This window comes from Gasterosteus aculeatus, chromosome 5 (assembly GCF_964276395.1).
Source record: "Gasterosteus aculeatus chromosome 5, fGasAcu3.hap1.1, whole genome shotgun sequence".
In the NCBI taxonomy this organism is placed as follows: domain Eukaryota; kingdom Metazoa; phylum Chordata; class Actinopteri; order Perciformes; family Gasterosteidae; genus Gasterosteus; species Gasterosteus aculeatus.
The window spans coordinates 3,314,278-3,333,471 of record NC_135692.1 but is presented as its reverse complement, the minus strand read 5'-3'; the positions used below and the strand labels follow the sequence as shown (position 1 = coordinate 3,333,471).

The 19,194-nt window shown below is 43.4% G+C and overlaps 1 protein-coding gene across 1 annotated transcript; it reads left to right on the top strand.

Annotated features, from left to right (window-relative positions):
• Positions 1-453: 453 nt before the first annotated feature.
• Positions 454-18,649, top strand: mtr (5-methyltetrahydrofolate-homocysteine methyltransferase). Its single transcript, XM_040177425.2, has 33 exons — positions 454-627; positions 1,513-1,724; positions 1,992-2,081; positions 2,790-2,859; positions 2,993-3,085; positions 3,390-3,496; positions 3,700-3,759; positions 3,956-4,050; positions 4,139-4,239; positions 4,843-4,904; positions 5,102-5,169; positions 5,260-5,339; positions 6,043-6,155; positions 6,299-6,439; positions 7,038-7,223; positions 7,308-7,487; positions 7,613-7,729; positions 8,641-8,781; positions 8,874-8,963; positions 9,153-9,305; positions 9,547-9,654; positions 9,869-9,969; positions 10,087-10,154; positions 10,460-10,580; positions 10,885-10,966; positions 11,190-11,288; positions 12,653-12,728; positions 13,561-13,716; positions 14,193-14,392; positions 14,613-14,813; positions 14,905-15,097; positions 15,619-15,731; positions 16,717-18,649. The coding sequence occupies exons 1-33, from the start codon at positions 570-572 to the stop codon at positions 16,804-16,806; spliced, it is 3,825 nt and encodes a 1,274-aa protein (XP_040033359.2). The 5' UTR covers positions 454-569; the 3' UTR covers positions 16,807-18,649.
• Positions 18,650-19,194: the final 545 nt, after the last annotated feature.

Here is a 19,194-nt window from a genome sequence, read left to right as displayed (position 1 = left end):
TTAGAACTTGTGATTGAGGAATTATTAACCAGAATATAAAGTGATATACAATCAGTCACCTGGTGGTGCTATGACATCAAACGCAAATAAAACATAGTCCGTTAAATGGCAGATGAATATATTCCACAAATACAATACAAATGAATGTGCTTGTATTTATTCTTCTCTACAATAAGTACGGCGAATGGGAGCAGCTTTTTGTGATGGCTAGGATGCCTTTAATATACAATACATTGCATAATACAGGTGGTTTATTAATCAACATTCTGCACGACAATCTTTTGTTATAGCATCACACATGTGCCTCCAGTGTGCTGAGCTACTTCTGCGAAACATCCGATTTATTTTAAGGATATCCCTATGCATTGAAAGAGCACAGTCGATTTAGATTGTAATGCACACAGGTTTCATACTGACATCTTGAAAGAGTTAATTATTGACTGCGGTGTAGGGGGGAAAGTGATTTGAGTTGTCCTGAGGCTCTTATTTTGAAGGACGCCGGAAGGAGCTGTAGCTGCTGAGGCGCCAGATGGTTTTATAACGCTTCAGCTGCGACTGCGTGGGCTTCAATGCGGCCTCTCCACAACATGGCTCCGACTAATGCCATTCAAAACTCCTCACAAGCGGGTAAATACACTCGCGTGGCGTCCTCTGTGTTAGCAGCGGTATCTGTTAACCGTTAGCCCGCGTCGCTATGTGTGTGTGACACGTTGTCTTACTGAACTCAAGGCATTGCTGTTCACTTGTGACACCGCGTGTTAACGTGCCCGTGCGCGCGCCGCGCGTGCTCCAGTGCGCGCGCGCGTGCAGTGCGTTGACAAGTTATGAGAGTTAACTAGTTGTGTTCCAGTTTAATCTTTTTGAATGTAAACACTAAATTTAACATCTGGCAGCAAATACTTTGGAATGAATTAGAATTAGAATTTTTTAAGCTGCCTTTTTTGATGAATCCAACTAATTCAGTTTCCCTGTTCTTTGTTATTGTTTTGTGTGTAACCTCTTCAAATTCCCATCTGTATGTCATATATATGTGTATGTCATATATGTCATATATATTTATTTATATATATATATATATATATATATATATTCATATATATATATATATATATTCATATATATATATTCATATATATATATATATATATATATATATATATATTTATTTATATATATATATATATATATATTTATAAATATATATATATTTATTTTTATATATATATTTATTTATGTATCTATATATATATATAATTTACATATAAATAGACATATTTATATTATATAATTTATATTTTTATATATATAGTTCAAATGGTACCAAAAAATATGAACTGTACTTATGGTGACTGTTTGTTACCGTACCTACGTAGCTACATGCATCTTCTTCAATATATGTGCAACCCGTTACTTGTTAATATTTTTGTTACGCTAACTTTATGACCTGTTTTGATTCTATAAAACATTTACGGTAAAAAACCCTGATCAATGTGATTTCTCTTTCGGTTCCAGGATGCCGTTGTCCATTAGAGTCCGAGCTGAGGGCGGTGCTGCAGCAAAGGATCATGGTCCTGGACGGCGGCATGGGAACCATGATCCAGCAGCATAAACTAGAAGAGGAAGATTTCAGGAGCGAAGAATTTAAAGACCACCCTCTTCCACTGAAGGGCAACAATGACCTCCTGAGCCTCACACAGCCCAATATCATTTACAACATACACAAGGTAACCTGTTTATTCAGGGCAAACACAACGGGCCCGTGCTCACTCAGGGCGCATTGGCGCACTCGCCTTGTGTGATGTCGAGCATGTAGTAAGTTTCAGGATTGCGCGTTGATAGTTTTCTGACGCCGATGCGGTGTCTAGTTTGTGCAACATGACGTTAAATAAACTCTGCATGTGTCGTGGATAATCCACGGCCCTCACTGTGCACTACTGTGCACCCCGTGCGAACCGTCGCCGGTGTCTGACCCGTGTCCTCGGTGCTTCTAGGACTACCTGCTGGCCGGTGCGGACGTCATAGAGACCAACACGTTCAGCAGCACCTCTGTCGCCCAGGCGGACTACGGACTGGAACACATGGTATGGTGTCCTAACATGTGGATAAATCCTTCCAGCCGTCGCACATTAGAACACACCCCGCCAGTCACCGTTGGATCCACGCCTAATATCAAGTTCTGCCGTTTTGTCAGCGTTTCCCCGCGTGGTTAAAATCTGCAGGCTACATGCGTCTGTGTGCTCTTACCTCGTACTGTGACCTCGCTCTTATCTCCACCAGAAGCTCCACAATCCTCCCTGCACTCGGCAAGCAAAAGTTTGTCAGCTGGACAACACTGTACTGTGTTGTTTTGGCCTTGAGGAGTAATAAATCATGTATTTGTAAGCAATCAAAAATTCTTTAAATGACTTGAAATGATGATGCCGATGGTTCTAGCTGTCGTTGTCTTTGGGATTTTTACACACAGGGACACGATGAGGCTATTTCATCTCACAAACAATAGTGAATACTCGTAGACCCAAACTGCATCAGGATGTTATGTTTTCTGGGAACGTGTGGATCCTCAAAAAACGTTTTTCTTTTTAATTGCTATTTTAGGCCAACAGCAGATAATGTGGTCAAATCTTTCATTGTACGAGCTGTGTTTAGGTTCTAACGTCTTGTATTCAGTCATTGTAAACACATTTTGTGTGTCATAACTACTGTATTATTATGCGTAACCTTGTCTGACCAATACACAACCCTTGCAAATACTTTGAAAGTCAAAGCGTGTTGTGCGTTTTCCGTCACAGGCGTATCGCCTCAACAGGGCGTCTGCGGAGCTGGCGAGGAGGGCGGCCGACGAAGTCACCAGACAGACTGGTCAGCTAAACTTAACGCCTCGCAGCGGCACGTCATTATCCGTAGAGAGACGCCTGGCATCTCCTCGTGTGTGTGAGTGTGAGTGTGTGTGTGTGAGTGTGTGTAACCCCGGCTGTGACCCGCGTGTGAACAGGTTGTAAACGCTACGTGGCCGGTGCAGTGGGTCCCACCAACAAGACGCTGTCCGTGTCCCCGTCTGTGGAGAGGCCCGACTTCAGGAACATCAGTAAGATGACCGACCGGCCGCTCGCTCGCTTGTCGTCGTCTCTTTGCGTTTCAGGACACGTTAAAGTAACACGCTGTGGGTTACGCCCGCGAACAAAGAAAGCCACTCGTCACGTAGAACATTCAGCTTTGATCCATCAGGTGACCCGTATTCCCCGTCGCCGTGACCTGCTATCAGGCACAGCACTAGAACTAAGCCGATGGCATTGTCGGTAAAGACCTGTGCCATTTGTAAATGCGTCTCCCGGCAATGTGATGTGGGGACGTGATTACTTTGACTGACAGGCGTCTTCTGTTTTGTGTAGCGTTTGACGAGCTGGTGGAATCCTACTCGGAGCAGGTCAGAGGGCTGTTGGACGGAGGAGCGGACATCCTTCTGGTGGAAACCATCTTTGATACTGCCAACGCCAAGGTACCAACAAGCCAATAGTGATTGCTTAACACTAGTTTATTTATTAATTAGACTAGTTTCATACAGCTGAGGGCAGAGAGCGCTGATTACAGAAGGGCAGCAGTGGTTTAGTTAGTAGTTTAATCAATATGAAAATGACTTCGTAATGACCTACTCGTTTAATGGAGCTTTAAATGTTTGTGCTCATATGTGTCCCTTGACAGGCCGCCTTGTTTGCCATCGACCTGCTGTTCCAGAAGAGCTACGAAAGGAAACCTATATTTGTAAGTTTATCCTGATCCTTAATTCATAATCTCTTGGATAGCGGTCCACGCGTGGGTGAAATGTGCGGCCATTTGCGGCACATGTGACCATTTCTCTTTTTCCGCGAGTTGTGTTATTTGTGTAATCCAATCCAATAAAGCTTCAAAACGAGACGCGTGTCCTTCAACCCGTCCTCCCCTCCCTCTCGGTGCACAGATCTCGGGGACCATCGTGGACCGGAGCGGACGCACTCTGTCCGGCCAGACGGGAGAAGCCTTTGTAGTGAGCGTTTCCCACATGAATCCTCTATGGTGAGTGACGGTGCATCGCGCGCACATGCACACAAACCCATCGCCTACCGTGCTCCACCCACTGGCTCTGTCCCCTTCTGCGTTGCAGCATTGGTCTGAACTGCGCTTTGGGGGCAATGGAGATGAGGCCGTTCATTGAAGCCATCGGAAAAAGCACCACGGCTTTCATTATCTGTTATCCCAACGCAGGTAACCGTCAACCTTCATCACAGTGCAGCCCTTTGGGTACATTCTGCAGCTAAATAAGCACTTGCGTGTAAAGATGTGCGTCCCGGTTCTCAGAGAATTTATTAGAACGACTGCTTGCAACAGGGAAACGGACCGCATGGAGTCTTTAGAGCCCTTAACTCCACACTTGTGTCATATTCTAGTCGTTATTGTTGAAAAGGCCTTGAGAAGTTGGAGAACAATTACAATTGATTTTAAAAGATGCTTTCTTTTTTTAATTGATTCGAGTAAATATATTGGAAGTCATACTCAACAACTTACTGTGGGTTAGACTATTAAATAGTTTGCTTTCTTTAGGTTTTGCACAGTTCACATATATTCATTTAATGAAGTAATCACAAGGTTGAAACATCAGTGGACTGAATAAGAAAAGTCAAATACAAAAATTCCTTTTGCGAATTATCTTTATGATGAATGAACGAACGCATGAATGTTCTTGCACGTTGTACTTGGACACAAACATTTACATTTACAATTACATCTGTAATTGGCCTGTGTCTTTTGTTAATGTATCATGCCAGCCAGGATGATGTCCTCATGTTGTATATCTTTCTTTCTGGTTAGGTCTTCCCAACACATTCGGCGGGTACGACGAAACTCCAGAAGTAACAGCCTCCAATTTAAAGGTTGTATTCTGTGCAGTTATTTATTGTTAAGGCGGCTGTTTGGTGTTACGGTACTAGTCGTCATCACGGTGCATAATGTGACATGACATAAAAACATAATTGTGCTGCCATTCTTTATTTACCCACAACTCAAAAAGCATTATTCTGAGCACCATCGTGGGTTTATAAACGTATGGAGGCGTTGCATTTGTCTGCAGGAGTTTGCTACGGATGGACTGGTGAATATTGTTGGGGGCTGCTGTGGGACCACTCCTGGGCACATCAGGTCAGGGGCTTTTTTTCTTCTGACAAGAAAACTTCAAAGCTTCTATGCTACTGAAGATGTTTAAATACGCTTCCCTTCTTCCTCACTTAGAGCCATTGCTGAAGGAGTCAAACACTGTCAACCAAGAGTTCCTGCTGCAGATATTTATCAAGACTACATGCTGCTGTCGGGTACTAAAGACTTAACAGAGGCAGTCTGTAATATGTGTCTTCTCTTCAGTGAGACCTTTTCATCTCGCAAAATCCTCTTTATTCTGCTTGGTAGAAAATATAAGTAGTGAGTAAAGCGTGTGGTCAGATGACTTTGAATACGGTGAATTCTCATATAGTGATGTATTTATTTACTTAAGTGGTCCACTCCTCATTAGAAGCCTGCTGATTTTAAGAGTATTAAGGGGAATCATGTCAGATGTGGGCAGAAGTTTATAACATCGTGAAGAGGTTCCAGTCAAAGGCGTCTTCGTATTGTGCTGCGGACACATTTACTGAAATGAGCTCGCTAACCGTCTGGCCCCATCCTGACTTGTGATACCGCTTGTATCCAGGCAGCAGCCTCCAATTCTGCAGAGTGAATTATTTAGATTGTTTAAATACCTGATACTATATGAAATGTAAGATTTTAAGACCCTAGTAATAAGTGTGACATTCTAACATCCCTGCATGCTTCAAATGGAGCTTATTTTGAGATTCACCTGGTGGAGCTTCACAGCTGTATACATTCTACAAGTCAATAGCGTAGTAGCTTTTATTTGATCCTTTCCTTTACACCTCTTCAGCAACCGGCATACATCAAACATGTCATGTAGAAATGCCCCTTCCATCCACTAATGCCTGTTAAAGCGGAGAGTTGACGTGATGAAATGTGTCTTTCCAGGTTTGGAGCCGTTCAGGATTGGCCCGTACACCAACTTCGTTAACATCGGCGAGCGCTGCAATGTGGCCGGTTCACGCAAGTTTGCCAAGCTGATCATGGCAGGAAACTACGAGGTGAGACGGATTGAATACTATTTTGATTAGCGTTGGAATTATGTTTCATTTGTCCAAAACTCTGATACCGTCCGGAGCGGAGCTCAAATTCTAGCCTGCCCACAGTTGTTTATTTGGGATGCGTTTCCCTGTTTGATGTCCAGGAGGCTTTAAGCATTGCCAAGGCCCAGGTGGAGATGGGAGCCCAGGTGCTGGACATAAACATGGACGAAGGGATGCTGGAGGGGCCCTCGGCGATGGCCCGGTTTTGTAACTTAATTGCTTCTGAGCCGGACATCGCTCGGGTAAGAGTTGCAAAGAACGCATGTTGAAGCGATTGTTTTGCCATGTCTCCGCATTGGGCGTATTGCAGATGAAACCAACATCCACTGGGTTCAGCTTTTGGATTGGGAAGCAAATAATTCAGCAGCTGCTGAATGCACATCATGGATATCAAAACCAGAGCAATTTGACATTTCGTCTATTACCAGCATCGGGTCAACCGTTTGAGAGTTTTGGGTATAAACAAACACCTGCAGGCTGATGACGTTCCAGTTAGCCTCAGCTGTTATTTGTGTTCTGTGCTACTTTGCAAATATTGGCTTGCTAACATGCTAAACTAAGACGGTGAGCTAAACTAAACATTATCTCTGCTAAACATAGCATATTAGCATTGTCATTAGCACATGTTAGTATGCTGACGTTAGCATTCAGGTCAAAGTTGCAAAGCATGTCATTCTTTTAAAAGTTGTGCGCTCCAGTCCTCGTGTATTGATATTAAATATGACGTGTTTTGTTTACTTTGACTTTGCACAGTTGTGTGCTTGCATTTTATTTCTGCTTGCATTCTCTCCTGGTCAACTCGTGATCCTGGTAATAACCAGCCTGCCTCCTCCTCCCCAGGTTCCTCTGTGTATCGACTCGTCTAACTTCTCAGTGATCGAGGCCGGGTTGAAATGCTGTCAGGGGAAGTGTATAGTCAACAGTATCAGCCTGAAGGAAGGGGAGGAGGAGTTCCTGCACAGGGCCGCCACTGTGAAGCGCTACGGAGCTGCTGTGGTGGTCATGGCCTTCGATGAGGAGGGACAGGTGAGCGACAAAGATTATTTTGTGTCACCCTTTCACACAGAGGACTCGCCCCTATGAGCTGACAAGTCTGCCGTCCCACTGCAGGCCGCCGATACAGACCGCAAAGTGGAGATCTGCACCCGGGCGTACCAGTTGCTAGTCAACAAAGTTGGATTTGACCCCAACGACATCATTTTTGACCCCAACATCCTCACCATCGGTACGGGCATGGAGGAACATAACGACTACGCCATCTACTTCATCCGAGCCACCAAAGTTATCAAGGTGATTTTGGTAGAACCACCGCCGCTGCTTTGCTCCCTTCATGCACAGGTGGTCCACTCCTCGTGCGGCGCTCCCTCTCAGGTCAAACATGTATTGGGTGTGTGTGTGTGTGTTTGTTCGCGTAGGAGAAATTACCAAAGGCGAGGGTGAGTGGAGGTCTGTCCAACCTGTCCTTCTCCTTCAGAGGAATGGAGGCCATCAGAGAAGCAATGCACGGAGCGTTTCTCTACCACGCCATCAAGGTAAACACTGACACGCAGCGATCTGACCTGGGCTGAGACCTCCAGGTAGAGGCTGAAACAAGCGGCCCTTGAACGGGGACGATCTGGCCTACAGGGGGACATTCTGCTTGCATCATCTGCTTCCGTTGCCTAGCAACCTGCTGCATGCGGTTGATAGTAAAAGCCTGAAAACTTAAAAATGCAGATAGAGATGGTAATGTTCCTTTTTGGGCTAGATATGCTTCCGGAGCATGATATCTGGAGGAGTTATTCTCAGATATTTTTGCAATGAACATTTTCCAGTCGTTGTAAGTTGAAATCGGTTAAATCATAAACTTTTAGCTAAAAATAATATTGCAATTGTAATCCTAAATATCCTAATTAAACTGTAACCGTAACATATTACAAAATATGTCCAAGCTAGTAGCTGAATGTCACCAGGCGCATCGTTCTTCAGCTTGATGCTGCTTCGTCCTGCCTCCCTAAAACTAAACAACATGTAAAGTTGGTTTATAATCAAACCACAAAACAAAAGCAACAAAGCAACCGAGTTCAGGTCCTTTTGTGTATTTATTCTCAACATTTGGAACGTTACTGACTTGGAAAGTGATATTTAAGGTTCATAACTACTTGAGCTTTCATCCATTTCTGTTCATAATATAAAGTGTAAACTATCTATAAAACTGTGACCACCTCAGTGAGACGTTAGTCAGCCTCCAAAGTGTCAAGATGTGAGGCATTAAAGTGACTGTTCACTAATATCTACGGGCGGAAGCGGGCAGACGAGCTGCCGCGGCTTCCAGCTACGTGAGCTGGTCGGTTGAGGTATTTGTTATTAATGTATGTTTGTACATGAACTCCGGAGGGAGTCCGGTGAGGGAATTCACAGACACTGCCTGTCCCCTGTCCCCTGTCCCCTGTCCCGTCTCCAGGATGGAATGGACATGGGCATCGTGAATGCTGGGAACCTTCCGGTCTACGACGACATCGATAAAGAGCTGCTGTCACTGTGTGAAAACCTCATCTGGAACAAAGACGCCGAGGCTACTGAGAAACTACTGGCCTACGCGCAGGTACACACACGTTCACACGCGTTCACACACGTTCACACCAGCGATACTCTGGCTTCAGCTGAGTCGACAGACTTCGCGGCTTTTGTCCACAGAATCACGTGAAAGGAGCCAAGAAGGTGGTTCAGACAGACGAATGGAGAGAAGGGGACGTAGAGGAGAGGTTGGAGTACGCTCTCATCAAGGTAACATCTGATGACCTCACCACGAAGAGCCCGGCCACATACCGCCATGACTGCGTTCATGAGTATGGGTGTCCATGGCTGTCTACTCCTCGTGTGAACTCACCTCTGAGTTGGCCAATCATCATCAGTAACCCCCCTGTGTTCGTCTCTTCTCTTCTGTAATGGTGTGTTGTGTGTTGCTGCTGCCAGGGAATCGACAAGTATGTGGTGGAGGACGTGGAGGAGTGTAAGGCTCAGGTGGAGCGCTACACTCGACCCCTTCACATCATCGAGGGCCCCCTGATGAACGGCATGAAGGTGGTGGGGGACCTCTTCGGGGCTGGCAAGATGTTCCTTCCACAGGTAGGACGGAAACGAAGCCGAAACCCCAAAAGTAGTTTCTATTGTAACTGGTATTGCGGTTCGCTATGGGTTTTGGGTCACGAACAGAACATTCAGTGGTGTTGTTGCAGGAATGAAGGTTATTTTAGGCACTTTTGCGTTGGCTTCACTTTGCAGAACTGGAAGTTGACAAATCTGTTCGTCGGTCTATTTGGGACGTTTTGAAACCGTAATTAAAGTCCAGGACGGTGTGTCTTTGCAGGTGATCAAGTCGGCTCGTGTAATGAAGAAGGCGGTGGGCTATCTGATTCCTTTCATGGAGAAGGAGAGGGAGGAGATGATGGCCCTGTCGGGGTCGACTGAGGAAATGGTCAGTCTCCACTTAATACGGATTCATTTCTCTTTTTTGGTCCCAGCGTCAGACAGCAGCTGGTTCCCCGCGTTGCCCCCCGGCGGCTCACCTTATTTCAGGTGTAAGCTGAAAACACTCTCTCTAGAAACACTGGAGGAAAATAATGGAGAGGGAAGAGAAGATGGAGTAGAGTAGCTTCATGATGGGCCTTACCCTGTTCTCTGGTCTGCAGGATCCCTACCAGGGCACCATAGTCCTGGCTACAGTGAAGGGGGACGTCCACGATATCGGCAAGAACATTGTGGGCGTGGTGCTGGGTTGCAACAACTTCAGGTTAAAAGTGGTTTATTTCACGCACATGTCAGGCTATGCTCGCTGAGCAGACAGGAACCTCCGCAAAGAAGGAACCGGCAGATGAAAAGAGATCTGTGGATGTCTCTCGTCTTTCAGAGTGATCGACCTGGGTGTGATGGTTCCCTGTGATCGGATCCTCAGAGAGGCCATTACACATAAAGCAGGTACTGTGTGCACTTAAGATTTCATATCAGTCAGTCCGAGATTCCGACGAGATCGTAAGGTTTTCATGCCAACAGGGAAATTATGGCTGATTATTGGGTTTGTGCTTAGTCGTATAGTAACATTACGACCATCATTTAGTTATTTGCTAGATGATGATGAAGACCATATCAGTCATATTACTTTCACAAAAAGAAGAAACGGACTTGTAGGCAAAGTTGCAAATGAAGAGCCAATCCAATCGAAGTTATGTGTATTTCGTTTGTATAAAATCAGCTGCATCGCCGGGGGGTGTTTGTTCCTGCAGATATCATCGGCCTGTCGGGTCTCATCACCCCCTCTCTGGATGAGATGATCTACGTTGCCAAAGAGATGGAGAGACTGGGAATGACAACGCCGCTGCTGATTGGAGGAGCCACTACATCAAAGTAACACAAAGAAATACACAAAGGAGGAGGAGGAGGGGGGGAGGGGGGTCTAGAACCAAACAGAACTGAAGACCGGTGCGCTTCCTAATTGTGAACATGCAGTTGAAATGAAAATGGGCGTTATAGTGACGTCTCAGGTGACTGGTCTGTCCTCTGGTTTTAGAGACACTGCTGTCAGCGGGTCTGAATTGATCCATTTGGATAATTAATCCATAATGGGTCTTTATGTAACATCTGTTGAAGAGTGACGTGCACCTTTTGGTTCTTCCATAACTGCTTCTAATCGGCAGTGGTCTCTTCACAGGATGCACACGGCAGTGAAGATCGCCCCTCGCTACACTTCTCCTGCCATCCATGTTCTGGACGCCTCCAGGAGCGTGGTGGTGGTAAGACATTTTTCAATCCATAGTATTCAAGAGAAAATATTAGAAAATGTCTAAATTGTTACAAACGTTTTTCACATATTCACATAACAAAGAAAGAGAACCTCTTTGGGGGGAAAATACTCGCTCAATGGGTGAGGAATGTTTCAGTCACCACAGTCGTGTGTGTGTTCGTGTTTGTGTGTTTTTGTTTGCGTGTGTGTGTTCGTGTCCTCCTGTCTGTCAGTGCTCACAACTCCTGGATGAGGCCATGAGGGACGAGTACTTTGAGGACCTGAAGGAGGAGTATGAGGAGATCAGGCAGGAGCACTACGACTCCCTGAAGGTAACAATACAAATACGATTTTACTCCTCTGGCTGTTTTAATCATAAATCATGTAAAAACAACTTATTATCCCTCCCACCCTCGTCATAGTAGGTTTTCTTAAATATTATTTAAACCGTTAAAAATAGGAAATTTGTTGGACCATTTCGGTTACTGTGTAACTCTGTTCAGACCCTTGAAATCATCTTTTGATTGTGTTTGAATTTGAGGTCGATGGTTATCTCAACATGCGGCATTGTGGCCGATTGTAATGGTACATTTCACTCAACTGGAACAATGGTTAATAAACCTCCGTCTGTCCGTGTGGAGCGCTTTGAATACTTATCACAAAGTCAACAGAAAAAAGTCAATAGGTTAGTGTCTCATACGCTCAGAACCCGTTGAAACGCCATCATGAGGCTGTTCAATTATAAAACATGTGTTTAGATTTATTATTTATGATTTTCTAAGACTGTCGAGTCCAAATGTGATGCAGAAAAGGGGAAATTCAAGCTTTTATTCCCGTTATTTTATTTTTTCTGACTTGAAGCACTTTATTTGAACATGCAGAAATTTTAACATATTATTTTTTTTAAATGCAGCCCTACTTTTATTTAGTTAATCGAGAGAACATTATTTATATTTGCAGTCTCACATATATGTTCAGTTATTTGACAATAAATAAATATTGTCAAAAGACTTTTATAATCATAGTGAATTCATTTGATTTGTTTAGTTGTGTATTGATTACATGCAAATGTTGATACAACTATTTGATTACACTAAGTAGTCACATTATGATCTTCCGGACTTTTGCTTCTAGAATTTTTCTCTAACTGGACCTCTTCACATTTTAGTTAAAGACCCCTGATGTATGTTATTAGATGTTGTTATTATAAGTGTTTCTCTCAGAATCGATACGCTTCCGTTTTAATGAATGTTTATTCTCCAAGTCTAGTTTTGTCAGTTTAGTGAAGTGTAATCTGAAAGGTTTAAATCACACAAATGTCCCGTTGTTACCTGAGTCTGTGTGGAACGGATGACAGAAGGTCGAAACTCCTCCCCCTCATTAACTCCTTTAGCACTTGACTTTCTGCAGCATCAGTCGTCAATGGTGACTTAAAAAAACGGCCTTTGCAGAACATTTTCAAATTGTTGTAGAAAAGAGCAGTCGTGGAAAAGGATGATGCATCCAAACAGCCGTGACGCTGTGAAACTACATTGCCACACACGCACCTCTGTGTCCTCTGATGGCCTCCTGCTCTAGCCGGTAAACCAGGTGGCTTCTGCCGATATCCATGAATCGTTTACAGTTGGTTGGGTGTGTGTTTGCCCAAACATTCAAAATAAGTTGAGTTTAAAATGTGTGGCCTCTGTTTCCTCAGGATCGCAGGTATCTGTCTCTTTCCCAGGCCAGAGCCAAGGCTTTACATATCGACTGGCTGTCTCCGCCACCACCAGGTGAGTTTACTCGGATACGACGGAAACGACATCCGAGGTCATTAAATAGCTGCTATGGACAAATCTCATCCTGAAATCCGGCCTAATATCCAACAACCATTTAGTCATGAAATGGAACGTCCTTTAGAGAACCCAAAGGTGCTTTCTGCTCTACAATCCAACAAACTCAACGGTCCCACACCCACGTCATCAGGTCACATGACATGACAAATAGACCAAGAGAAAGGTCAAGAGCTTCCCTCCATTCCGGACTGATTAGTCAGTTACACAATAAAACATGAGCAAATACTGAGCAAACCCTTTAAAGTAAGATGCACTGGTCTCCTACAGCTTCAAATAGCCCCTGTTACTATTCACCTGTTCATACTAAATTGTGTGAAACGTCAGCTGGTGTTTTTTTGATTTCTATTTTTTTTTTAAATTCACTGTTTTCGACAACATGCATTTTTACAGTTAATTTATTTGTCAAGCTTCCAGTTTTCCACAGTAAATGGGATTAAAAAAATAAAATAAAATGAAGGGATGAGTAAATAATAGTTGTCCACTCCTGAATGTCGGTGCCACATATGCCTTTCAAAGAGGGTAGCGTATGATGTGTGCATAGAGAGAGTTAAGGGGTCACAATTCAGCTGGAGAGCCGAGCAACATGCGGTAACAACCCTCATTGTGTCAGTAATGCTGTGACCCCATCGTTCTGTAAAGACAGGCTTTTGGAGCCGTAATGAATGTTATTCGTTCCATGTGATGGATGATCCACATACCGTATGTAGCGGCATCCAGCTGTCTGCATGGACCTTTTGAAAGGCACGCGTGCTCTCCCTCTCTGTTCCAGTGCGTCCTCAGTTCCTGGGCACCCGTGTGTTTGAGTGCTACGACCTGCACAGCCTGCTGGCCTTTATCGACTGGAAGCCTTTCTTTGACGTGTGGCAGCTGAGGGGAAAATACCCCAACAGAGGTTACCCCAAGATCTTTAAGGACAAGACCGTTGGTAAGAGCTCGATGTCACCGACCGCTATGGTGCTACAGATATATATGATAAATATGAGATAACTTTTTCAAATTTAATTCAATACTGTAGTATATTGTATATTTTCTTCAAATCTATTGCAACATTATAACAATATATACATGTATTCATGGTTAAAAGTAAGATGTTTTATTTTAGCAAAAAAGAGCCTTGCATATTAAGGTTTTTAGAATGCAGCTTTAAATTCCTAAAATTATGAAATTATTGACCAAAAAAAAGGAAATCCCAATGAAATTCAAATTTTTAATTAAGCAATTCATCAGATAATCTTTTTATTTTTATTTAATAGATTTTATTTAATGCATTTTTTAATTTGACTAGTGCAGTGAAACCAGCGACATCATCCTGAAAGCTAAAATAAATAAATGTAGTGAGTCAGTAAAACTCCCTGCAGCTGAAAACATGTCTGACCTGTCTATGAATTTGACTTCCCGCAGGTGCGGAGGCTCGCCGAGTCTTTGATGAGGCCCAGCAGATGCTCAACCAGATGATTGACAGCGGTAGTCTGACTGGGCGGGGCCTGGTGGGGTTCTGGCGTGCCCAGAGTGATGGCGACGACGTCCGCGTCTATGAAGGCGATGCCGCGGTACACCCGGACACCGAGCCAATCGCCACGTTCCACGGATTACGGCAACAGGTGAGTTTGATAGACCGCTGCGGTACATTTCACCTGGTTGTGTCCATCGTCCATCAAAGGGCCACAGATCCACCTCTCAGCACCAGCCTTTTGCTTCTGGATGTGACCTTCACGACGGAGGCAGAAATGCGTGGTGACACATTACCAAAGTAACAGTCGCACATTTCCTGTGTGTGTGTGTGTGTGTGTGTGTGTGTGTGTGTGTGTGCGTGTGCTGCAGGCGGAGAAGGACAGCTCCAGTTCAGAGCCCTACCTCTGTGTGTCTGACTTTGTTGCCCCCGCCGACAGCGGCGTGACGGACTACGTCGGCGTGTTCGCTGTGGGCGTGTTTGGAGCCGAGGAGCTGAGTCAGCAGTTCCTGGCTAAGGGAGATGACTACAGCAGCATCATGGTCAAAGCCCTGGCTGACCGGTTGGCTGAGGTACAGTAGGGAAGCTCCGTTCCTGCTCCATAACAGTGTTGCAGCCTCTACTACAACCCCCCCCACCCCTCCCCCCCCCCCCCCCCCCCAGGCCTTTGCCGAGGAGCTCCATGCTCGCGTGCGTAAGGAGCTGTGGGGCTACAGCACTGACGAGGCGCTGCAGGCCTCCGACCTCCACAGAATTCGATACCAGGGCATCCGACCAGCGGCCGGTTACCCCAGTCAGCCCGACCACACAGAGAAGAGCACCATGTGGAGCCTGGCCGGGATCCAGGAGAAGACCGGTGAGGGCATCAGGCACTTTGCTGTCACACACGGCTGTGGTATTGAGGCGCGGCTCAGACCTTCTAGAAGAAGCCATTGAAACTAGGTGTATTCCTCAATCTTTCTTCTCTACACATAAAAGGTGGTTTGGAGATCCATGATTGACAACCTTCACTAATGAAACCAATACATAAAGACATTGGGGTTCATGGTTGTCAATGGGAGGAATCCAAATCAGGCCCTTACAGGATTCACATGTTCTTCCTTAACGTTGGAAATATAGGTAACAGGTTCATGTGAGGGCTGCCCAAATATCAACAATATATTTGACAATATATATATATATATATATATATATATATACATATATATGAATTTTGTGGATATTTAGTACAGATTAACATCTTTTATCAAATGAGATTATAAAAGCCTCATACAAGTTGTATAGAAAGAAGAAACAAATTGAGATATTTGTTAATACGAATCAAAGCTATTCCAATTGTTGAAGTATGATTATGAAAGTGTGTGTGTGTGTGTGTAGGTATTTATCTCACAGAGTCACTGGCCATGATGCCTGCGGCCTCGGTGTCTGGACTTTATTTCTCCCACCCTCAGGCCTCGTACTTCGCCGTGGGCAAGATAACCAAGGAACAGGTTTGGCAAACCATCCTCATCTTTTAACCACTACAAATAACTATACTCATAAATACTAGACCATCACCATGGGTGCATCTTGCTGTTTTGTGAGTCCACGGCTGATATTGAGCTTGTCGGAAGACGGTTCCGTTGCGTTTGCTCCTGTCATCAGCGTGTGAATGGTTGAATGATGACCTCTAGTGTTGACGCGCTTTGAGTGGGTTGAAGAATAGAATGGAGACATACAAGCACAGTCCATGTTCCATTGACGGGTTACAGAAGAGTAGAGGACTTTGAGGACAGGATTGTGAGATTAATGGGACATTAATATTGTATTAATGATTATAATATAATGTGATGAAATAACCGTGCCTTGCTTAAAGGTTGTATTCTCTCTACTGACCAGCAGAGGGCGGCGACTCTACTTGCACAAACAAGTCTGGTTGTTTAAAGTCAATGAGAAAATGACCCTAATTCTTTTGTCATTTTAATTCCTCAGGTTAATGTCTCAATCTCTAGTTTCAAGTCTTCTTCAATACTGCAAGATGAAAGAAATACATTGGATATGTATTGATTGTATATAATTTACCACCAAATATTACATTTTTCTTTTAAATTGTTCAATACTGTTTGGTGTTCATTTAGTGAAGAAGTTGATTTGGAGGCGTAAAATGGACCATAAAGAGGAGTATTCTGGTCCTGGTTTAAATGGTTACTCTGTCATGCCTACGAGCTGTCTATGATTTTCTCTTAGAACTTTAGCTCTTTCTTTTGTTCCCTTCACCAAAGTTCAACGTAACCATTTTGGCCGCCTAAAAATCACCGCCAAGATGACGACAGAATCTGTGAATCTGTTGACATGCGTGGATTTCAACCTATTTTGAAATAGTCTCTATAGTCGTATTTGCACAAGTCTAAAAATGTGCAAATACTCTGGAGGAGGATTTGTAAAGAGGAGTTCAGACACGTAATCTGGCTGAACTTGTGTTGTTCTTGTCTTCAGGTGGAGGACTACGCCGCAAGGAAAGGGTTGGGGGTGGAGGAGGCGGAGAGGTGGCTGGCCCCCATCCTGGGCTACGACAGCGAGGCGTAGTGGGTGAAGTGGACTAACAGTCTGTAGCCCCCCGGGGTCCTAACCGCGCTGCTCACACACAGGTTTTATTTTCAGTCCTTTTGTGTCAAAGGGTATGACACACCTCCCAATACTATGCACATGCTTGTATTTTATGAAAGTATCATCCAATCTTTATTAAATGACTGAGATGATTCAAAGAGGGAAATAATCTGTCGGTGTTGCATCAGTCACATGTGTCTCCTTTAGCAGATCTTATCATTTCTTCTGAATGTTGAGATTACAAATGGTTTTAACACTCATCCCTGTTCTGTGGCGAGCATCAGTGTACATCGATGCAGTTTATAAAACCATTGAAAGGGGGACAAAGCATTATGGGTCGGGGGGTCAAATTTGGGAAGATTTTCCCCATTTGCTTTCTTTTAGATTAAAATGAAAAGAATCAATCTCATGTCTGTGGCACGGCAGTCAGGATGTGGTTGGATCAAAGAAAGAAAACATGACTTGTTGCAAGTGCTCACTGTCGATAAGGGACAGTTTTCCGTTTTATATTTGATGGAGCTGACTAATTATTTGGCAGTCAACCAAATCCAATATGCATGAAAGCCAGTTGAGAACACTACAAACCCACAGTAAACTAAACTTTCCCTATTTCTTTTATTTTCATTATTTTATTGTTTTTGTGTAAGCATGTTCACATCAACATTTTGCATTGAGGCAAGTACTGTAATATATCATTTAATGGTGATTACTTGAAAGCCACGTTTTTAAATGTGTTTTTTTTTTGGTTTTTACAGTTTTTACCAAATATAAAATGACTAAGGATGAAGCAAAATATTTCATTGATAATAATAATAAGAACGATATAATTCGCACAATGATTAAATATTCTCCCCTCCTTCATGTTGCTGCTATTCTACTGGTTACAGGTGTAGTGACGCTGGCCAGCGCTCCACTGGAGAGGCCATTACAGATCCACGGTACAAGTTACTCTTTTTGATGCCATAGAAATGCAGAAGAAGTAGAATGTACATTGCAATTCAAATCTGCTTCTGGTCTTGGTGCAGATATTGTGACCCAACGTAGCGAGGTAGGACAAGATGGTAACCATGGTAACCACTAAACGCAGTGGTACTGTTACCATGCGTTGGTGCTACGTCTAGCTTCTAGCTACCATCCTTAATACCATCCATTGGTTACAGAACGTGCTCCCAAGCAAGCTACAAGGTTTTTCACCATAACCACAACAGCCGCAATTTTCTTTTTCACTTTTGTCACTAATTCATCATTTCATTTTGTTCATTTCATTCATTTTGTTCTTTCTTTCAATTCTGTCAATCCTTATTGAGACAACACTCAACGAATTAAACCTTTGCCATCTTGTTTCACCCTGTAGAGCAGTGGAACCACAGATCCAAATAGTGTATTGGTTAGTTGTGTCTATTTGTTATGTAATTACTCTGGGGGGATTGTGGAAGAGGTGCATGGGAAGTATGACAAAGTTATCGGTATTTCTCATTTTTTCATTATGCCGTATGTTTTATTAACTTCCACATGTTGTTTAAATTTAACCAGGTATTTCATTTGCTGCGTGTCTATATAGTCTATATGGCCATCTCCTCATTCAAGGTGTTGGGTACAAATTCTAATAGAGTTACCGTAAGATATTGTCCGCATGCACTTCACATGTGTCTTAAAGCCCTGATGTGCTGCAGTGGCTGAGCTCAGTCTCTATAAAACTGTTTTAATTATTTGTCTCTTGTATTGGATAAAGGTGTTATGGATAAATACTGACTGCATTGCAAATACTGTGAAACATGAGCAATAGAACAGTGTTTTTAAAAAAATAAATCCTTATAACACATTTCTGTTTGTCAGAGTATTTCTCCAGTCCACCATTAAGGAAAATAATGATGATATTTTGGGGCATTTAAAAGTTTAATTTCTTGTGTGGCTCTGGAGCAGCTCTACCATGTCTGGGGAAACTCCGAATCGGGGAGCATCAGAAAGGAAGCTGCTGGTGCAGAAACTACAGTATATTTCAGTACATTTTGCACCGACTTTCTCCTTCCTGTCAACGTTATGGAAATGAAAAACATAATTGTTAGAGAACAATGTTTACAGTATAAACCTAAGTGTAAATTATTCATAGTTATGGGATACTATTGATTTCTTTCCAAAGAATATTTATGTTGTCTAAGTAGTTGTAGATATTATGTACGCATGTATTTTAAAAGTACTGAATGCCTTCTGTGTTTGCACGTTTACTCCTTCAACCGTCTATCAGCAGAACAAAGGCTCAGCTCTCTTTTCCCTTCGTCCCTGCCTGTTATTGAAAAGGATTTAATAACTAACAGAAGCAAATACAATTACAAAGTGAAATGCGGAATGACTAGTATAGTGTTTTGC

Excerpts from the sequence above, each read along its gene's own strand:
- mtr (XM_040177425.2), top strand. The coding sequence starts at position 570 with ATGCGGCCTCTCCACAACATGGCTCCGACTAATGCCATTCAAAACTCC. Across the intron at positions 12,729-13,560 it reads GCTGTCTCCGCCACCACCAG|TGCGTCCTCAGTTCCTGGGC; the intron begins GTGAGTTTACTC and ends TCTCTGTTCCAG. Across the intron at positions 15,732-16,716 it reads GCAAGATAACCAAGGAACAG|GTGGAGGACTACGCCGCAAG; the intron begins GTTTGGCAAACC and ends TCTTGTCTTCAG.